The sequence below is a fragment of the Homalodisca vitripennis genome, chromosome 8 (assembly GCF_021130785.1).
Source record: "Homalodisca vitripennis isolate AUS2020 chromosome 8, UT_GWSS_2.1, whole genome shotgun sequence".
In the NCBI taxonomy this organism is placed as follows: domain Eukaryota; kingdom Metazoa; phylum Arthropoda; class Insecta; order Hemiptera; family Cicadellidae; genus Homalodisca; species Homalodisca vitripennis.
The window spans coordinates 52,811,164-52,832,604 of record NC_060214.1 but is presented as its reverse complement, the minus strand read 5'-3'; the positions used below and the strand labels follow the sequence as shown (position 1 = coordinate 52,832,604).

The following is a 21,441-nucleotide window of genomic DNA, read 5'->3' as shown; positions in this document are numbered from 1 at the left end:
GACGAATATTATTACTCGGAAAATAACTCTCTTTAACGCAATAAACCATTCAATAATGACCCAAAACGTATTTTTTAACAAGATACACAAAAATTCCCGAACTGATTTACATAGTTTTTAACTAATACATCTCATTATAACCACATAAACATATAAATGTAAGATCTAAAATGTACATTTCACCTCTGTGAACTATAGGTAGATTTCTTGCATGGATATGATCTGTGTATTACTCCATACATTATCATACTTGCAATACTTTGTGCAAATCAAATGATGAACAGAACATAGGACGAATGGTTTGATAAATTTGATGAAATTTGCCTAGAATGATATCGTACAATTGGGATAATCCGTACATTCGTTCACCGGTATATATGATTTTGGTATATATTTGTGTTTAAGATGCCCTATCGATTTGCAGCCTTATTAATTTAACGCCTTCAGTTTAACTCGACGCTAAAGCATAGAGTAAGGATAATATTTAAAAAGTATGAGAAAGATTTACTTTTGTAAAGCTATCCACTACAGTTTCAATTAAAAGAACTTCCATAGAATTGTAGGTAACAATATTTTTAATATTTTCTGTACCAAAAAATACTAAGATTTTCATTACATCTCAGCCAAATCCAAAGGAATAACATACCCTAAGTCAGTCTTGCTTATATAAAAATAAATCTTGATGAAAAGTTTTAAGTATATAGTTTAGTTCGATTTCTAGATATCGTGATAACAGTCCCAAAAATAATTAGACAGGTTGATATAAATTAAATATTTCCAACACCTCAAGTATTAGGCTTCCTTAAAACTCGGCCAATAAGGGTGGCTTATATAATGAAATTCGTGTTTATGACCGTGTGTTGGTCTTCATAGTGAAATGCCACAGATCAGCTAAGAAGCTCAAGCACGGTCCGATCCCAGCAGCAATGCAGGTCTAATCTTGGTTATCGATTAGCCTAATTTATTATGGTGTTTAGATGTAATAGAACTGTACTAAATATTACAATGGAAGGTTTTATTTCACACTGTTTGGGCACAGAAAATATAATGAAAGTTTTTCCTCTAAGGCATTTTCCACGTTCTCTGACAAAACCCAAGAGAGCTAGCTGTAATCATATGCAAAGTTTTATTGTGTGATAAGTGTTGCCATGGCTGACAGAAATATATCAAGACTTATATGTCCTATTCTATAACAGTGGGTGTCAAAGTCACCGTGTAACCACTAGCACATGCGATATCATTCGTAATAATTTATAATAAGTAATCCAAATATCCAACTCTTCATAATTTTTATGATTAAAAATTGCTTAGTATTGTTTTTAATTCTTCACTAATATCATAGTTCTAACATACGTGTATACGTTGTTCGTGTGCCAATCCTTTGCAAAACAAACATAAAATTATAATAAGTTATTAAAATGGTTTATTCTCCAAAAACTATAATTAACAAAAGATACATTATTAATATGATTATTGTCTCTAAAATAAAATAAAATTAAGTATTAGGTTTTACAAATATAATAAATTAATATTTATAAATACATTTTTTGACAAGTTCTCACAGATTGCATGTGCGTAATGACGAGTTGCAACAATCAACTTATATGAAATTTCAAACCCTAAGATATTTTAGTATATAAGAAACTAATTAAAAACCAAATTAAGTCTAACAATATGTATAATAATGTGTGTATTTGCCTTTTCTTAGAATTCTATCGTAAATATAAACAATTTTTACACTTATTGGAAATCTTTTAAGAAGAGATAATTAAGTGGTGAAGAATGATGAACCATAAATAAAAATTTAGAAGAAAAATATGCTGTTTGAGACAGTAGCTCAGAAAACACTTCTTGGTACCGCGAAAGTCGCTTGTTACTTGAATATTTTATGTGAGTATTAACTCTACATTCTACAGTTGATCAAACTTCCAAGAAAAAATAATATTTATGAAATTTAAACTTTTAATGTTATTCTTATCTGCTTTATTTTTCAACATTAATTTTGTAATTGTCAAAATTTTCACTTAATTATTCATTCATGCGAAACATACACTTTAGTTAAGTTGCATTGCTCACTTTGTATAATTTATGGGCTGATTTCACATCTTTATTTCATATTGTGCGCCTTACTAGCTGTCACCTTGATTGACAGTAGGGCATCCAGATGGACATGTCACATCCCAATACAACAGGTGTAAACCAAATTTTAAAACAAAAAGAAGAGCAGACGTAGAACATGTTGTGTTTAGACAGTTTCATCATGGTAAGAGTCTTTACCAGTCACCATGTGTGACTGTACAGATTGTCGGTAAAATCTTCTGATTTCGAGACATGGCACTTATATGCATTCTATTGTGATAGACGTTACATTTTAGGATTATTAGAACAGCTGGGTTGACTTAAATTTCATTTTACAAAGGCAAATGAATCGTCTAAACGCCTTAGCAACTGTATTTTTTTTGCGTGTATGAAGGTATTCTAATAAAAAATAATAGGGCTATGTAAACACTAATTATGAACTATTAGATCGAATACTAAACTATTTAGTGATTACCCAGAAAATAAAAAATAGAACTTAATAATGAAAACTAGACTTCATTTTCCATTTACAAGGTGTAATTCTCACTCGCAAAGCCATTTACGAAACAGTTGTGTAGAGTGGGTGGAGGGGGTGGTGAGAGTTTTCACGTGACTCCTAGAATCAGCTGGCGTTACTGAGTACATCAAGCCTTTGAGCCACGTGTCATAGCGTATTTTTCTCTTTTCTACATAAAATGTTTCATTCTCTTTGCTGTATTCAATTTTGCTGTTATTACAAGGTGACATAATTATTTTAGTATGGGTGTGCCAGTGCTTGTAATTCTAGTGGCAGTGTGCGTGTGTTGGTGTGTAAGTGTGTGGGCGCACCTGCACTTGCTATTAGCTAATTAAAATAACTAAGATGTCCGTAAAATACATAATTTACTGAACTATATCTGAATATTTTCACTCAGGTACTAAAAAATCTATGCAAACTTTGTAAATTAAATAAAAGTATCTGGAATAACAGTATAAATGTGTTAAGTACCTTATTAGCTTTGCGTTAAGATATACAGGGGTGCTATCTTGAAATAGTGTAATATCTTGTGTACTCGTGAACGAACAAACATAAAACAAAGTGCAGTGATATAAGGCATACAATTTAAATTTCTAATGCAATCAGTAACCCTTCACTACCTCAGGGAAATGAACCATAAGGAGTTAGTTGAAAATCTTAAATGTAATCATAAGTCGATGTGCATACTATTTTAATTAGTAGGTATTATATTTAAATTACCATAAAAAAAGTTTTCCTTAAAACATTTTTATACTTAGATAATAATATAAACGAATAACCTTTAAACTTATCACCTATAAATATTACTTCTTTGAAACACTTGGTTGAAGGTTATTATGAGGGGAAAATTCATTTTTGCGTATCTGCCTGTCGAATGCACGATATTTTGTTTTAAAACCGACTTACAGACTTGAAATTTAGAATTTGATTTTGCATGTAACCTTATGGAAGAATTTTCCCAAAGCTTAGTGTATTTTACCTAATTTCTAATGGAATGTGTGTTTTTATAATGTTCTTTGGAATGGTAATGAATAAATTAATGATAGTAGTATTATTTTTTTTTAGTTAGTGACATTTCTTTTAATCTACCATATTTAAAAAAAATTTGCACATATAATTGAAAACGTTCATATTTTAATATTTATTCTCCATTTAGTATATTACAAAACTTTATTGGCTGTAATGTGAATTAATTTTGTGTAGATAACATAATGAATTACACACATTGCACTATGATTGTTTTTCAATATGAAATCAATCAATATAATAGACATACTTTTAACTTCTAAAATCAAATGTAAAATATATATATATATATATATATATATATATATATATATACACTGTAATATGGTTCTCATTACATTATTTAGTTATCCTTATTATTTATAATTACCTAACAGGGAGTAATTTATCGTTTCACTACCTATGAGTATATCTGAATTCTACAGAAAACCACCCTAGTGTACGACACAACAACGCTTGCTTCATAATTAAACTACTCAAGGTACGCATCCCGCAGCTTCATCCAAACAACGCTCGATAACGGCATTGTCTAGCGCTCCTTTAATGGTCCTTGTACACAAAAGGCTTCTTGGTAAATTTGGTGTACAACATGATGAGACAGGAAATTACATTACTTAGTGCCTGTACTTAGTTAACAATATTATAACACAGTCATATAGTTAGTTTATCACATTCATTCCAAACCTGAAACCAATAAATATGGAATGTTTACCGTACAGTCTACAACAGTATTTATGTAATCAAGTCTTACAAACAACAAAAACGCTAGAGCCGTCTGGCGGGTGGAGCGTGACTGACTGATGGGTAACCTCCGTGTGATACTGTCTTTGCAAGAATCCCGCCTAGTCTGCTGTAGTTGGTGTTTTTCCGAACACCATGAGACATTAAGTGAAATGAAATACTTTAACGGCTATCTTTCCAGTTTATTTTTTAAAATCTTTGTTTTATTTAAAACAGATCAAGGGGTTTGTATAGTCTTTACTTTACGAAGCAAAGTACTGTACTTCAAGGATTTGAATCGGGTTTTTACAGAATTTGTAACCTTGAATATTGTAAGTAATTTCAAATGAAATAGTAATAAATGTCCAAGTCTCGAAATATAAATATAAATTAAAATGTAATTTCATTGAAATTATTGAAATCCTTATTCAATATTTACAAAAATTACCTAACAAATTTAAAAAAGGACCATTATTATTGTACTCGTCCTTCACTACACAAAGCGGTTGGTACATTGATACAAAATATTGCATTTAAAAAATTAAAAATGAACATGAAATTACAGTAAACCAAGTGATTAAGAAGGCAAAATGTGGGAAATATTGTTGTACAACTTTTTACAATATTGCGACTAACTCAAGGAATTCAATATAATTCAATAGTATGACGCATTATCGAGTTTATGGAAAAAACTCATTCCACTATAATACTCGTAGCTCTATAATCGAGGCTAGGAAGTTAGTCAATCGAGTCCAATCCAATAAACCTACTCTTCAACTTGTTGCAGTCCATAGACCTCCAGTATTGGTTCTTCGTATTGGACTTCTATAAAACTTTACACATTGTAAACCTTTCTTATTGGCTGGTCTTTTGTAATTATTTGAAGAAAAAATAACAACTATTCACAATACTTCACCTTTATTACGAGTCCTAGACAATAATAAACATTGAGGTTCCGATTTTTTAGTAGCAATTCAAATGCTCCTTTGCCTTTTTGACTTAGTCAGTAATTAGTACTGACTAAATATGTAAAATTCACAATTATATAATTTAATTTGTTTTTAAAAAGCCTCTTGTTAGATCAGAGCATAAACACATTACAATAATAAATATGATATATTGCATGGTTTTAAGATTCCCAGCGCAGCAAAATATCTAAATTCAGACAGTTTCTGGTTTAGAAATTCAATTACCTTCACATAGCGTAGATATAAGGATACGGCTTTCTAACAGAGAGATCACGGATTACGGGTTAGATTTCCGGCTAATTTAATACGAACTCTGCATATTGATAGGAACATTTAGTCTAATAACTATCGAAATTTACAATGCTATTGTAGAAATAGTTCACTTAAAAGAGGAAAAGGAAAAAGAGCTTCTATTTATGAGAGCTTGACTTGTAATTTGGTCCTCTCATAACCTCGAGTTCTTGGTATTTTTTGCTAATATCTTTCTGCTCCTAGCGGAATTACTTTCTGGAGTTGCCCTAGAATAATTGTATTATAAGCATTATTATTGAAATAATGAGATGACAGATAGAGCTCCATGGGCTACATTAATGGAGGCAGTCCACCATATCTTCGTAATGTTAATTTATGCTTCTTTTAACCTAGTAATGAAAAATATATTTTTGTTCCATTTTTCCTCAATAAAGTAAACTTGTATAAGTGAGGTATACATGAGTTTTTTTACATTAATAAGTTATTTTTTGAATAAAAAATTAACCATTTTAAATTTTAACGGTATGTGTTTGTTATAAAAGTTATACTTATTGTTAGATGTTTACGCAGTTGTACGTACACACACAAAATGAGCAAGAAAATTCTTTGTAAATTTTTAGGGTATTCCAGATCATGAAAAACTTGCATAATGTACAATATAATTTTTTGCGAATAATGATATGAAAGTAAAATAAATTTTTACGAAATATATAGGATGGGTAACTACTGATCGATTTTGTATTTGCAAGCAGTCCGCGTGCCTGGCCATTACTGGTGGTTCGGAAGTCGCCCAGCATGGCAAGGGCCCTATAGCTTTGCTGTATTATAGAGTAAAGATATTCGCGCATGCATTATGAGGAATCCAATAATTTATTATTCCCAGGCCCATAATGTTACATACGTCACTAAAGCTTAGCCAGTAATAACCAAATTGTTGTAAGATGGAAATTTCAGAAGGAAAAACATTCAATGATGAATTCCCACCATTGGTAATATACACAGGGGCCTCATTCACCTAACTATGGCCCTGGCTATAACTCAACAGACAGGGGATGAAATTATTGGGTTAAGGTAATTGCTTTTGCATGAGTGATCTCTCACAGAGTTTAGATATAGTCATTATCCAGGAGTTATTTAACAACTTGTTTCTGAAACCAAACTATGGTATGGAATTTCTTGTTTGGAATTGATATTGATGCTTAAAATATAAATAGGAAATACATAAAATTTAGTAATATGCTTTTACACTTTTATATAGATTTAGACATGTAAGACCTCTTTACATAAACCAACAACGAGTTTTTTAAATTACGTCCCTCCCATAAAACTTAGTTATCTAACGAGTTTATCTTACAGGACATTACTTTTCCTTGATTAACAACTTTCTTTGAAATATTCCTCTTGTATAACAACCTAATTATTTAAGATTTTGCCCAAAGTTGGCCGAAAAGAAAAATATAATTGTTAAGAATAAGCTTACGTTGACATAACTAAACTTATAAATGATCAAAAAAAAATATTTGAAGATTTGATTTGAACTCGGACTTTTGCTATTCAAAATAAAAAGATACTTCTCGAATATATATCTTTTCGAGATTTTGTTTATTAGGTCAAGTACGATTTAATTACTAGAAATTTTATTAAAAAGTAGTACAATCTCAGATGCCGTAGAGAAAAATTTCGATAGGAGAAAACTCCCCATAAAATGCTAGCTTTGCAATTCCAGAACTCTTCAATTTGCATATAAATTCACGCCTGGATTCCGGACTTATGCAAAGTCACATACCAAACGACACTTTATAATTAAGTAACTATTTTATTTTGAAAGAAAAAACTCAAGCATAGTTCTAAAGTTTTTACTCTAGACCCTAGTTGTAACCATAATATTTTATCTTGCACCTTTGTCTGTTGTCAACGTTGCTTTGAGCGAGTTTAGCATTAATTGATTAGTTAAACTTTTGTGTAAGTCTAAATGTTTGCCTTAACGTTTTTTATCACTTGAAGAAGACAATAGACTTCAATTCTCGAAACGTAGTGATCCATTTTTGTAACATATAACATTGTGGATTATCCGAAAACTGGATTTTCATTAAGTATGAAAAAAAGTGAACCAAAAAACTTTTTTATTACCGAACGTATAGTTTCTTTAAAAATGATTATTGTGTGCTGTTTGTATTAGCAAACATCTGTTAACATATACTTAACACTTTTAAGACATAAACTCCACTTAATTACATTATTGTACAATTGCTGAACATGTGTAAAATATAACTCGCTATATCTTTTCAATGTTTAAATTTTAAATTTAAGTATTTTTTACTAGGTCTAATTTTTTACATTCAGAGTTGACCAGCTATTTAAATTTTGGCCCCATTAAATTAAAGAAATAAATCAGATACAGTTAAAAATAGCTAGTCAAAATTCAGATAGTTAAGTTCATGTTTTATTTTAATTGCCATATCATAAAAAAATATGTTACGGGATTCAAATACAGTTACATTATTCCTCAAATATGTGTTATTTCCGGTAAGAGGCTTACCACGTAGAGACAGATATACTTGTGTTAGGTTCTGGTTTGTGTGTAAACAGCTTAACAGGCAACCGTTTGTGGATAAAAGTTCTTCTCCCAGATTCAATATTAAGGACAGGCTTTCCAATTTTCCATTTTTACAACGAGATTTTTGAAACGACCTTATGACACTAAAAGTAAAATAAGCACACTATGGAATACTCCGAAGTGTGAAAAGCACAAATATATTACAACTTGAAGATTATGAAGTTTTATATATAAATGCCTTTTCACTTGGTATCTAGAAAAAGAACTGATTTATAGAATTGAATTTTGCAGGAAACGTAATTTATACATGAGAAACGTCGATTTTCATTTGGGTTAATGTTCTTTTAGGAGAAATATATGACCATTATTAAGCAATTTTTCATTGGAATTAAGGCTAACTACGAAATTTACTATAATGATTATGTATTAATACTCCTTACACGATGTAAAACTGCCGTTAGTCGTCCTTTTATAAATACTCCACAGGAAAGTTATTACAAAGTATATGAATGAAAGTATGCTTTAGTATATTGAGTTACCGACAGATTTTTATAATTTCTAATCCTGGATTATAATTCAACAATGTTCCATATGTAACACAACACAGACTCGGACATGGACTGATAACCTTATCAGACAATAGCCAGTACATATCTGACTGCAGACAATAGATCTGTCTGTCTGACACTAGAGTGACTTCCTTAACTTCTTAATAAGATATAAAAGTCTTATCATATATCTTCATTCGTTTGCCTCAAGATTCCTTTGCGAAGAATTCCGGTGACTTGAATTACTTTCTACATAATTTTATACTCTCTTCATCTCATAATTTATGTAAATTACTGTTATTCTACAATAGCGTAGGTACTTTTTAGGGCTAATACGAGTATAAAACTACCAATCAAGCATGTCTTGTAAAAATTGAACAAAACGAGAACGACACGTGTTTTTTTGTTACCAGTGGGCGTAAAATATCTGTTAAATAATAACCAATGCCATATTTAATTTAATTTATTGCAAAATAAATCCTTATATTTCACAAAAAATATTCAAAACAAATGTTTAAAAGATAGTAAAGTTCTTTAAAATAATCTGCCTTTTGTTTAATGCTCATCACTGAAGACATATGTAAGGATTAGTAAGGCCACAGTTAGGTGTTGCAACAACAGTCATGCGACGTTTTATGATCTGATATCTGCCCACTATTCAATAGTTAAATACTATCAATATAAAAGGCTATTTGCAAATAGAAATTGCTATACAACTAAAATGTACCGATTAAAATTATAATGCACGCACCAAAACAGGACTTTTTAAAGGAATATCTTTGTTGGAACGCCCTGCATTAATATCACAGCCTGACTCCAAAAGCCATCAAAAGGCAAGTTGGAAGTGCAATCATTATTTATAAGAGCAGTTAGTAAATAATATCTATTATGTTTCATTAGCAATAAAAAAATGGAACTAAATATTTTAAAATGTTGCCTACTTGAAAAAACTGGTAAGTTATACTTTTATCAACTGTGGATTACAAATTGTCTGTTTTACTACGTTGCTAGCCGTTTCTACTGTAATGTACATATAAAAAATCACATAATAAATAATTTTCGAATCCATTATATAAATATAAAACACATAATTATAAATTATATAATTTTTTTAATGAAAAATATTGTGGTCAACAATACGCAGTTAATCAAAAATAAATACTTGGATACACAATAATAATCTGGTAGCCTGTAGTTGATATCAGAATAAATATGGAAAAGTAGTGGAGCTTCATACAGAAAAACTGTAAACAAGTTGTCATGTTTCAGCGACTTCTTCTATACCATAAGAAAGTTTGAATGTAACATGAGCTACTACCTCGAACAAATCCCATATAATCAGTTTAGTAGTAACCCAAACATCGCAGAAGTGACGATGCATTTAACAACCGATTTAAAGATGGGAAATTCTTCCAAACAGATCTTAAATTTATGAAATAGGGCTATTCACAGGAGATCAATTTATAAACTGGTTTGAAAGTATTAGTTTTATCCGTCTGTCTGGCCATAAGATAATTCGAAAAAATTATCCTGTACACTTAACGTTTTAAATTAAGCTTTCTTTCTATAAAACAAACATAAACTCGATGTAGTAGTGCATGACACTCTACAGGATATAACTAAAGATTAGCTATAGGTTTTACATTGGTGACATTGGGTGATCGATATACCAACTATAAATCACAGTATAAATAAATTTTTAAACAAAGCGATTAGAATCTCGTGACATGCAAAGACATGTAGCCTAATCATCACAATGAAATCAGTTGTCTACTATTACCTTGTTTAAAGAAATAACCTAAAAGCATGTGATAAATTGTTGAACTGTACTAATGATAAAAAAAACGATTAATTAAAATACCAGATAACAAACACATTTATTATTATAAAGCATGAATCGGTCTAATCTGTTAATTAAATGCGCGTAGCAAGTTCACTGCCGTTCGATTTGCTTCTAGTTTGTTTTGCGTGTTTAACACTGGTGTTAGGATTTTTAAATTTGAGTAAGAGGTGATTTTTAATCCTGGAATCTTAGTTTTTTTGTTTTGTACAGCCATGCAAAATATGAGATCTTTCTTAAGATATCCCTCGGATTTATAGGCTATGCAAGGCTCAACAAAATCCCAAAGACGGACATAAAATATCATAAAATACGACGTCTTCTACATAAAAAATTTCGTCCTATGCTAAGTTCATGGCTCATGGAATTATTAGTTCTTGAAATATCCAGCAGGAAACCGAACACAGTCATATAAAAATGCAAACAGACTGAAAGAAAGAAGATGTATTTTGAACGATAGATAAGTTATTATTATAAATTTGAAAGTATATTGTATATATATGTGGTTGTATATAACACCATGTGATTGAAACAGTTGTCACACACTGTTATAATTTTATTTTGACAAAGAGGAAGTGTTTTCTGCTTTGTATCCTTGGTGGAAGTAAGTTGGTTTTAATGGAAAAGACATATTTTGTATACTTCCACATAAAATTTATTAAAATAGCGCTTTCGCCGGTTAAGGCATCATCAGTTTGACATTGTTTACAGAAAAAAACATATGTGTAAAATAGAAGAAACATATGATAAAATAGAATAAAATTTAAAACTAACTGTAAAGACCAAAAACTAATAAATTATAAAAGAATTATGTAGAAAAATATGGTTTGCAATTCATAATTTTGGAATGGATTTCTTTTTTCACTAATGGTATAAAAATATCACTGAAATTTATGGAAGGTTGGGAAATACAATTATCTTTTAAAACTGTCATACACGCACTTTCAATTTTATTTCTTTTAGTCCAGGAAGATTCTTTAAACACAACACTAGACGATTCAAAATTTATATGATGATTTTCTTTTACTGCATGTTCAACTAATTTAGATTTTTCAATATTTTATTTTTTATAATTATAAATATGTTCTTTTACTCTAATTTCCACAGGTCTTGATGTTTGGCCGATATACGTCTTGTTGCAACCACAGTCAATTTTGTATATCACATTCTTGGTTTCTTGATGTTTGTTTTTCGGTTTTAATTTTGTTAAGTAACTTCTTATATTATTTTGGGACTTAAAAAACAGTGCGGATGTTAAATTTATAATTTATTCTACGAATTTTTTCTGATGTTCCTTTTACATAAGGAATAGTTACGGTAGTGAGATATTTAGGATTGTCTGTTTTGGTAATTTGCTTGCAAATTTTGTTTTTTATCCTTAGCTCGTTCAATAATTGATGGAGGGTAGTTGTTCAAAAGTTCTGTAGTATAATTTTCTCCTAAAATTTTATCTTTGTTATCAGTTACCAAATTATTAATCTTCTGAAACAAATTTTGTACTAATCCAATTTTTACATGTTGAGGATGATTTGAATTATAATTAAGGTACTGTCCACTGAAAGTCTTCTTGTAAAATAATGTTGTTTTAATTGTGTTTTCTTTTGTTTTTGTTATCAAAATATCAAGAAATGGAATTTCACTGTTAACCTCATTTTCAATAGTAAATTTTATCGATGGTCTAATTGAATTGATGTGTTTTAAAAATTCGTCTTGGATGTTAATTTTATTTTCCCATACACAAAAGACATCATCAACATACCGTAACCAAATTTTGGGTTTAATACTCCAATTTTCAAAAGCAATGTCTTCAAAGTGGTCCATAAATATGTTGCTATTCCTCGTACTGTGTACTGATATAAGTAAGTCGTCTGAGATTTTTGAATAAAATTAATTCAAAATACTACACATAATAGGGAATGTAATAATATGATAGTTGTTCGTGTTATTAGGATTACAGTACAGTACATAATGAAAGTTTCCGTCCTCAACATTAAGTCTATTGGTCCTCCAAAAGTATATTTTTCTGAATGTAAATAATATTTACTACCTCACTTATCATAATAGAGAGAAAAATATTGCATAAATTCCTGTGCTTTCCTCCCATTTGTATCTAAGTAAATTCTGAAATATTAGTAGGCTGCATAAACACAATAATGTTATAATGTGCTCTTAAATGTAACAAACTTATTTATATAATTCTGTTATTATCAATCGACGTCAAAATTGAAAATAGCTTTTCAAACTATTTAAGCTGTGAATATAGTAGTAGAGCAATTTCAATATAGGTAATACTTAATACTGGCCTTTAACCTATTACAGTATTATGGTATATTTTAATCCAATTGTTGTTTAGGGGAAAAGAAGCTAATAAAAATAATAAGAATATAACTTTTACATAGACATATAAGAGAAAATCATAATGTAATCTTAACTATTATTGAAATAGAGGTAGTCTCCGACAAAATTTCAGTTATAAAATATATCCAATTAACTAAAAGTTAGATGAAAAGACCTCTCGAAGTGAACCAGTTCTCTAATGCAAACGTATTATTGAAGAAGTTAGTGCAGAAAACAAGTTAAGAGAAATACAAAAAGTTTCAGATTTATTGTATAGTTAAGAAGTTTGCAAATTATAAAAAATATCTTTCCGTTTTTATTAAGTTCTTTTTAAATACTCAGTATGTGTTATTATTCATATAATCTTATATAAACGTGATAGAAACTATATTTTGTGTATGACCTACTATAATTATGTATTTATCACCTCTGATGTTATCAATACGGTATTGGAGAGTCTTTGCTTTCTTATATCCTTCGTAGAGTGAGTTTTCGACATTTCTCAATCAATAATTCCTTACGGGAGATATAAAATAATGTCTAAATTGGTGTTGTACATATACTGGCGATTAGCAGTTAATAAACTGCCCATTTATTTTGCCAAAAAAGATGTTTAATTTTTTACCAGCTTTTAACCTTTTTTTATTACACGTAAAACTGCGCAAATATCTTACATGGTAATATTTAAGGTATGAGTAAAAGTTTTGATTTGTTTGTAGTATGTTCTGGTTGCTGTTTCGAAAAGTAAATGCCGATACTTATCAATGAATGAAACCTGGGGTATTGAAACCGAAATATATTACTATGTCACAACAAGTCACAAGTTTTCGCATGCTGTAACGAGTAATGTAGAGCGATCCATTCATATACGTTATCGACAAGGTTGCAGGGGAGCCGAACCAGTTGCCAGCTACAATCAGCTGATTGTACACTGGGCAGTCGGGTTCTGTTCTCTATCATGGCGATACACAGATAACACACTGTCAGCGTAAAGTAATCCATTACTGGATTCAGGCTAATTTTGCCGTCACAGTTTACATGAATCAAGAAGAGATAATTTCCTAGCATTATTAAGCAATATTGGATTTGCATTATTAAGTAACGGATCAACCCAAATAACCCAAATGTAAAGAAAGTGCATTGAACGCAGATTTTTAAAATACTTTGATAAATTTATTTCTACCAGATTCAATATAGTAGACCTATATTCATTTTCCAATTGGTTTATCGTTGTAGTTAAACATAGAATCAAATTATTCTCACTTGTCACACGATGTATTTCCTATGAAAACTACTTTGAGACTTTGTGGTTGAACCTTCTGAAAATAAATTAGAATAACATAATTGCATTTATAGAGATTTAAGATTTCAAAATTTCACAATTATTTGAAATTAATTTATTGATTGTCTTAATTCAAACACAAAATTCATTATTAGTGATAGACTAAATAAAACGAGACATTCTTCAATTGTTAAATTTAAAATATTTTTATATTAAAGTATATTTGGTTTTACAATATAAGTGGAACAGAGGGACTAAATATCTATTTTAAAATACTCCCAGTATGTTAAGAAGATCATTAGTAAAACCGAGGGTAAACAAATATTCTTTTGGATTCTGAGACCTTTAACGTTAACTGTAAATATCAAAAGGATTATATTTTCAGCGAAATTAATGTTCACGTTCACAATTACCACTATCCCTACTTAGAGTTTTTGTTTTGCTTTCTTGTTTTTACTTTTTGTATCTTTATGCTTGTTCGCCTTAATTATATTAACAGACAGATATAAGTCATATTAATTTCTAGAAAATTTACCAGAAGTTAATTTTACTTTGTTTGTAAATATTTTTACATGCAATATTATGTTGTTGCATTATCGTCATAACTTTTTTTTACGTTAGTCAGTAGATATTATTACTAACTTCAAGACGCAGGATTTGCCTGAACTGATGTGCACACTGTGTTATGGAAGAAAAAATTAACTAAATGTCAAATTTATTAGACTGAATTAGGTTAATTAACCTAACTAAACCTAACCTTAACCTAATTAAACTATTGTGACATGTTGCTAATGATCACTAAAACCTTCAGGATTTGTAATGAAACTGTAATATTGTAGCTTTGAATGGAAATTAATAATAATAGTTATTAGTATTAAAATGTTGGACGAGAGGCTGGGTAAATTACAAATAGATAAAACACCACTAAATACATTCCCACTGAAGTTAATTTAAAATGAGCAATGCACATTCAGAATACATAAAAAAACGCAAAACCTAATAGAATTCTAGTGTTTTATAACACTATATCATAGCGAAATAATATTTATATGTCGATGGGCTTATGAAAAGTGTGTGAGATGGATAAATTAATATACATTGGGGCAAATGGGTGAATTTATAGTCTTCAGGAACCCTCATGCTGACGTGAGTGATTAATTAGGGATTTTATTTACGTGAAGAGACGTTGACATTGTAATAAAATATACTGTTGATGAAATAAAGTTGTAATGACCTTTTATTATTATTTTAGTAAATTTACTCACCGAAATTTCGATAAGAAACTATGAAATGAGCTCATAATTACTCACTGCTACTCTGTTTTAATGTAATATTACATATTTTTCCTGACTCTTATTAACATGAGTAATACGTAAGTCTGACCTCATTGAAAAAGCATAATATAATAGTCTTAAAACTATATTTATATAAAATATAATATAATATCATAATTAATAAATATAATAGGAATTCAATTATATAATTCAAATTATATAAACATGGTCAATTGCGAAGTAGGATTACGCTACATCTCGTTTCGCGTGACAGGCTTGAGGTATTCTGAGGACAGATGGGCAGAGAGAAAACCATACAGAAATAAATGTTTCGTCCCCTTGACGGATCAACAAGAAATAGTGCCACGGACCTACTGATTGGTGGGTATTAATGACGGTCATTCAAGCCCCATTGCTGGACGTGCACCACATTAAAACATCCTTGTCTCGTGAAGAATTAATTTTAACTCTAAATATAAATTCTATTAATTAAATCATTCTCAAGTTGTACTACTAAATGTTAGACTAAATTCAATTTTGTCAGTCATTTTGGTCTCATAGCAGTGTTTTTAAATAACAAATGTGTACAAATAAAGTCACTAAATGAAGATATTGAATGTGTGGGTATGTTTAGGCAACATGTATTATTATGTGACATAATATATATAATTGTAGTAAACTGAGTTTAAAATTGATTTATTTTGCAATTTTTTCGTTGCCATGATGGTTGTTCATAAACCAAGTATAAATATTCGTTAAAGCTCGGTGAAATTCCATGGAATGGCATGCATCATCATTGAACTTAGTTTTGCCAATAAAGAAATTACCTTTTTAGCAAAACAGGTCTATAGGTGACTTCGTTCACAAGGAATGAAAGAAATAAAATTCTGATAAAAGAAATCCAGACAAAATAATCTGTTCCAGCCACTCCAGTGATAGGTTTTAATCATTAAACATGTGATGTTTCATAATAAATCTTTATATATATATATACAGGGTGAGTCAGAAATATGGTAAAATATTTTAAGACGTGGTTGTAGAGCTAAAAATAATAAAAAAATGTTGTATAAAGGTAGGTCCGGAAACGCTCCATTACTGAGTAATGGCTGACGAAAGATTTTGCTTTGTTTTTAGTTCACCTGGTGAAATTAAGTCATTCTGAAAAGTTTTGTTCTTACTTTTTAACTCAAAATAAGATGGATGTATAAAGAAAATCACCTGAAAAATCAAATAAAACCACTCTAGAGGTTGTAGTGTGAACAGTTTTTGAGAAAAAGTATGAAATTTGCCAAAAATCTAATAACAAAATTACCGTCTTAAATGTTTGATGTCGAAATAACATTTTTTAAATGACCAATAAACAAACTGTTTTTCCTAATAAAGATTGTAGAGAATTTAATTCTGAAAACAACCATAGTAAACAAAGTTAACTAAATGTGTAAAAAAGTTATGATATTGACTCCTCACGTATCACACTACACAGCAAACTTTTGCTGTTTTATAACAAGGAATGAGTATCTGATTGGTAACAGCTGGTGAAAAATAAACATTTTTTAATTCAAAAAGTTTGCATCAGCGCATTATAACAGGAGCCATCGACAAAAACAACATGGGGAGCGTAGTCTTGTGGAAAAAGAGTTGCTGGAACATGGAGTTGCTTGGACATGCTGGAAGTGGTATGGGTGTAACTGGTTACTCCGTGTAGTATTCTCCGAATACTAGATTGGCTGACATTGAACTGTAGTGACAATTCTCTAGTGCTCTTTTCAGGATAATCAGAAATTTTATCAAGAACCGAGTCTTCTAATTCACCAGTCCTACATGATCGGGCGATGCCTGCATTACTATGCTCCGAAGACTTCAAAGAACCTGTTTCAGATAGGCATTGATGAATAGTGGCAAAAATCTTGCGCTTTGACACCTGCGGTTAGGAAAGTTCTTTTGCTAGACAGACGTTTTGCTGAAGTACTATTGCAGCGTTCCAAACCATACATTAAAATGCATGTCTGAAATCAGAGCTTGAATACACATGAATATTACCTTCCATTTTTAATAAATGAAACACACAACACAAAATCACTAATAAAATGGATGGAAATAACTAGTTGAAATACGTAACACAAAGACATAGTATCTTTACAGTTTGTTGTTTTTATTCAACAATGAGGTGACATATGTCATCTAATAATAAATGCCCAGCTGATTATTTATTATTTAAAAATGTTTAAATAGTTGTTGTCTAAATAATTAATTATTACCAGCTATTACCAATCAGATACTCATTCCTAATTATAAAACAACAAAAAAATTGCTGTGTAGTGTAACACGTGATGAGTCCATTTCATAACTTTTTTACACATTTAGTTAACTTTGTTTATTACGGTTGTTTTAAGAATTAGATTCTCTATAATCTGTATTAGGAAAAACAATTTGTTTATTGGTCATTTAACAATGTCATTCGACTTCAAACATTTTAGACGGTATTTTTGTTATTAGATTTTTGGCAAATTTCAGCCTCTAGAGTGGTTTTATTTAATTTTTCAGGTGATTTTCCTTATATATCCATCTTATTTGAGTTATAAAGTAAGAACAAAACCTTTCAGAATCACTTAATTTCACCAGGTGACCTGAAAACAAAGCAAAATCTTTCGCCAGCCATTACTCAGTAATGGAGCGTTTCCGGACCTACCTTTATATAACATTTTTTTTCTTATTTTTAGCTCTAAAATCACGTCTTAAAATATTTTACCATATTTCTGACTCACCCTGTATATTTCTTGTGTTCGTGTTTATGTGTGTGATTTTGAAGGAATTTTGTGTGTGTTTTCAAGGGAATTCAAGAATGGTTTATATTCAAAATTTGGTCCACTGGAAAATGTTTTTTTTTTTCATTAACTTTTTTATTTGTAAGTAGTTGTTGATTTTAGAGTGTTTTACATTGGATCCGGCAGACTGCACTACGACAGATAATACAAAGTGAACTGATAGACTACTTAACAGCTGTTCATTATTTGAGCTGAAGTTTATCAAAGAGGCAGAAACATTTGTTTACATTTAAAATTTAGAAAATAAATTGCTTGATCAGTAGTGTAATGCAGATTGCATAGAAGAAGTTATTAACCAAATAAACCCACACACACACAACACACACACACCACAACACACGCTCACAACACATCCCCCGGGTGAAAGCCAAACTTCCTACCGGGCGCTCCCCAGGTGGCGGATCGGGGGTTTGTCCTAACCGGATCGTAAGATCGGCGGATAAGGTGAAATTAAAATAGCCCTCGTGGACCAAATTAGCATCGGAGCTGAAGAGTCACAGCTACCGTCCCGTGTATTCATGTGGGTTGGAGAGGCTCACTGTATTTCGGAAGCAGAGGGCAAAAAGAGAAATAGAAATAGCTTTTCGCGGAAAATAGGAAAACAAAAACTTCCCCGTTCAGACATGAAGTGGTTGTACACATCATCTGACCAATGGGTCACGTACGCAAGCAGATTGTTGGTGACACTGCTTCGATAGAGAAATGTGGCTTGACCCCATGTAGCGCAGCATGCGTTGGTAACTCCCGCATCTACTGCCGCTCCCCACGGTGAGGCAAAGAGGAAGCCGATGAAAGGGATGAAGGTAGTTTGGTCGAGCGGATACGTTTTCCCGCTCCAATGGCCATGAGCTCTGCGGCAAAGGGGGTAGCTGTCAGGCGAACACCCCCCCCGCTTTCCTGAGGCAATCGCGTTCGAAGACGACCTTTTGCTTTGGAGTAAATTATTAACATTATGGATAAACTAACACAAAAATAACGAAGAGAAGGAGAGGACGCCCTCATGACGTCGAGCAGATACGAGCGAAGCTTTACCAAACAAACGAGAGAACCGTGTTCGGCGCTTCCACGGGACAGAGTTAACTCGTACCATTCCGGTGGATGCCGCCAAAAACCGGTAGAGCGACTGGGCCTCTAAAATTGACGAGCCTAGCAGCGTATATCAAGGACAGGAATAACGTTCACGGGGGAAATAAAGTAAGTTATGTCAAAAGGCTATTGACACTGCTACCACCTGGCGCTAAGAGCATGAAGAAATAAAAAAGACGAAGGACGAAGACGACGGCTAAGAAAATGATATAGCTAGAGATAGCAAAAAGACAAAAAAAGAAGCGAAAAAAGAAGAAAAGAAGAAGCGCCTCCTATCCTCCGTGATGTGGCCTCCCCTCCATCCCCCCTCCTCTATGCCTCACCAATCATCCTCTCTGCCTCTCACCCCGCGCCCACTCCTTATCCCAACCACACCCACTTACCCCTACCTCTCCCTCCCCCTTAACCCTCGTGCAACATCCCTCCACCTCCTCTCACCACCTTTTTCTCTCATGCTATTACTCACTCCCCTCTTACTCTTCCTTTCTCCTACCTCCCCTCTCACCACCTCCTCTACCCACCTCTCCTCCTCCTCCCCCCCACCGATCCTTTTGTACACTCTCCCCACCCCACTTCTTCTCCCCCACTCCAAGTCCCTCCACCTTCCCACCCCTCCGCTCGCCTACCCTCCCCCCGAATCACCCCCTGGCAACTCCCCACCCACGCAGCCCTACCACCTCCCCCTCTCCCCCGCCCATTACCTCGACTATCCCATACCCCGTTCTCCCCCCCATCTCTCTCACAACACGCTCACACCTCCCGTCCCCTGCGCACCCCATTCTCCCTCCCATTCCTCCACCCTCCTGTCCTCTACGATCCTCCCCGACCATCACTTCACACCCCCTCTCTTCTACCCCCCCTCTCCTTCCCTAGTACCCCACACCTACTTCTCTCACATCCACCATCCCCCCCCCCCGGCGCGCCGCCTCCCCCCCCTCCCGACAACCGCCCCGCCTCTCCACCCTCCTCGCCACCCCACGCCTCATCCCAACACCTAACCAAACACACTCCCACCAAACTATCCACCTCGTACCCAGACCTTCCCACCGCCGCTCCGCCCCCTCTCCTCTCTCCCGCAGCACCTCCCCCCCACCTCCCCCCCCCCCTCTGTCCTCTACCTTAGCCTCCCCCTCCCTTCCTTTCCACTACTCCCTCACCCCCTCATCACCCTCACCCCCCCCCCCCTCAAAACCTCCCCACCCTCGACACCGCCCCTTCCAACATCTCTTCTCGTCCCCACTCCCTGCTTCCCCCCATCCTCTCCCCCCCACCTCCACCCTCCCCCACCTCGCTCCCCCGCCCCGCCCCTACCCCTCCCCTTTCACACCTCATCCACGTCCGCGACACCTGCTTCCTCTCCGTCTTCACTTCATCGAATTCCTATGAACGCTCCCTACCCGCACCCCTGCGCTCCTCTCCCCACCATCTTCTCTTCCTCTTCCCTTCTTCATGTCACAAATCCACCCCTCTCTTCCTGCCCTGTTCAAACCCTCTACATCCCCGACCACCCTCTCTCAGGCACACCTCTTCCTTCTCCTTTCGACACCCGCCTAACCGTTCGCCTGCCACGCAAGCCTTGCTTCCCCCCCCCCCTTCCCCCATCACCCCCACCCAACTACCCGATCCACCCTCCCTCCTGCTATTACTTCGCCCTCCCTCTCACTCACCCCCCCACCCCCCTTAACACCTGCACTCCCTCACCCAACCGCTCCACACCGAATACCTCCCACTTCAGCCACCTCGTGTACCCCCCCTTCCCCGCCCCCCCTCATCTCCCACCCACATCCTCCTCTACTCCTCTCCTTAATCCTTCCCCCCACCCTCCTCTCCCCCGGTTCTTCCACCCTTCTTTGTTCCGTCTTCTGCCCCCCCCCCCATCTACTACACGCCTTACTACCACCTCTCATCCCTCCAACTAATTCACTAGCTCTCTCCCGCCCCCTCTTGCTCCCCCCCACCCCCCCCCCTCCTTCAAACCCTCCCCCCCTCTATCCCCTAGCATCGCTCCCGACTCCAACCCCTCCTCCTGTAATCACCGCCCCCCTAACCCGGCCCGACCTCGCCAGACCCCGCCGCCAACCTCCCCGGACGCATTTCCCAGCCGAGAGTGCCGCAACCACCAAACCCTAC

At 33.8% G+C, this 21,441-nt stretch overlaps 2 protein-coding genes across 2 annotated transcripts; both read left to right on the top strand.

Moving 5' to 3' along the window:
- The first annotated feature begins 19,595 nt into the window (after positions 1 to 19,595).
- On the top strand, positions 19,596 to 20,309 carry LOC124368167 (proline-rich extensin-like protein EPR1). Its single transcript, XM_046825443.1, has one exon. It carries the CDS (start codon positions 19,596 to 19,598, stop codon positions 20,307 to 20,309), a length of 714 nt encoding a protein of 237 aa, XP_046681399.1.
- Positions 20,310 to 20,693: 384 nt separating this feature from the next.
- LOC124368166 (leucine-rich repeat extensin-like protein 5) lies at positions 20,694 to 21,230 on the top strand. Its single transcript, XM_046825442.1, has one exon. The coding sequence runs from the start codon at positions 20,694 to 20,696 to the stop codon at positions 21,228 to 21,230; it is 537 nt and encodes a 178-aa protein (XP_046681398.1).
- Positions 21,231 to 21,441: the final 211 nt, after the last annotated feature.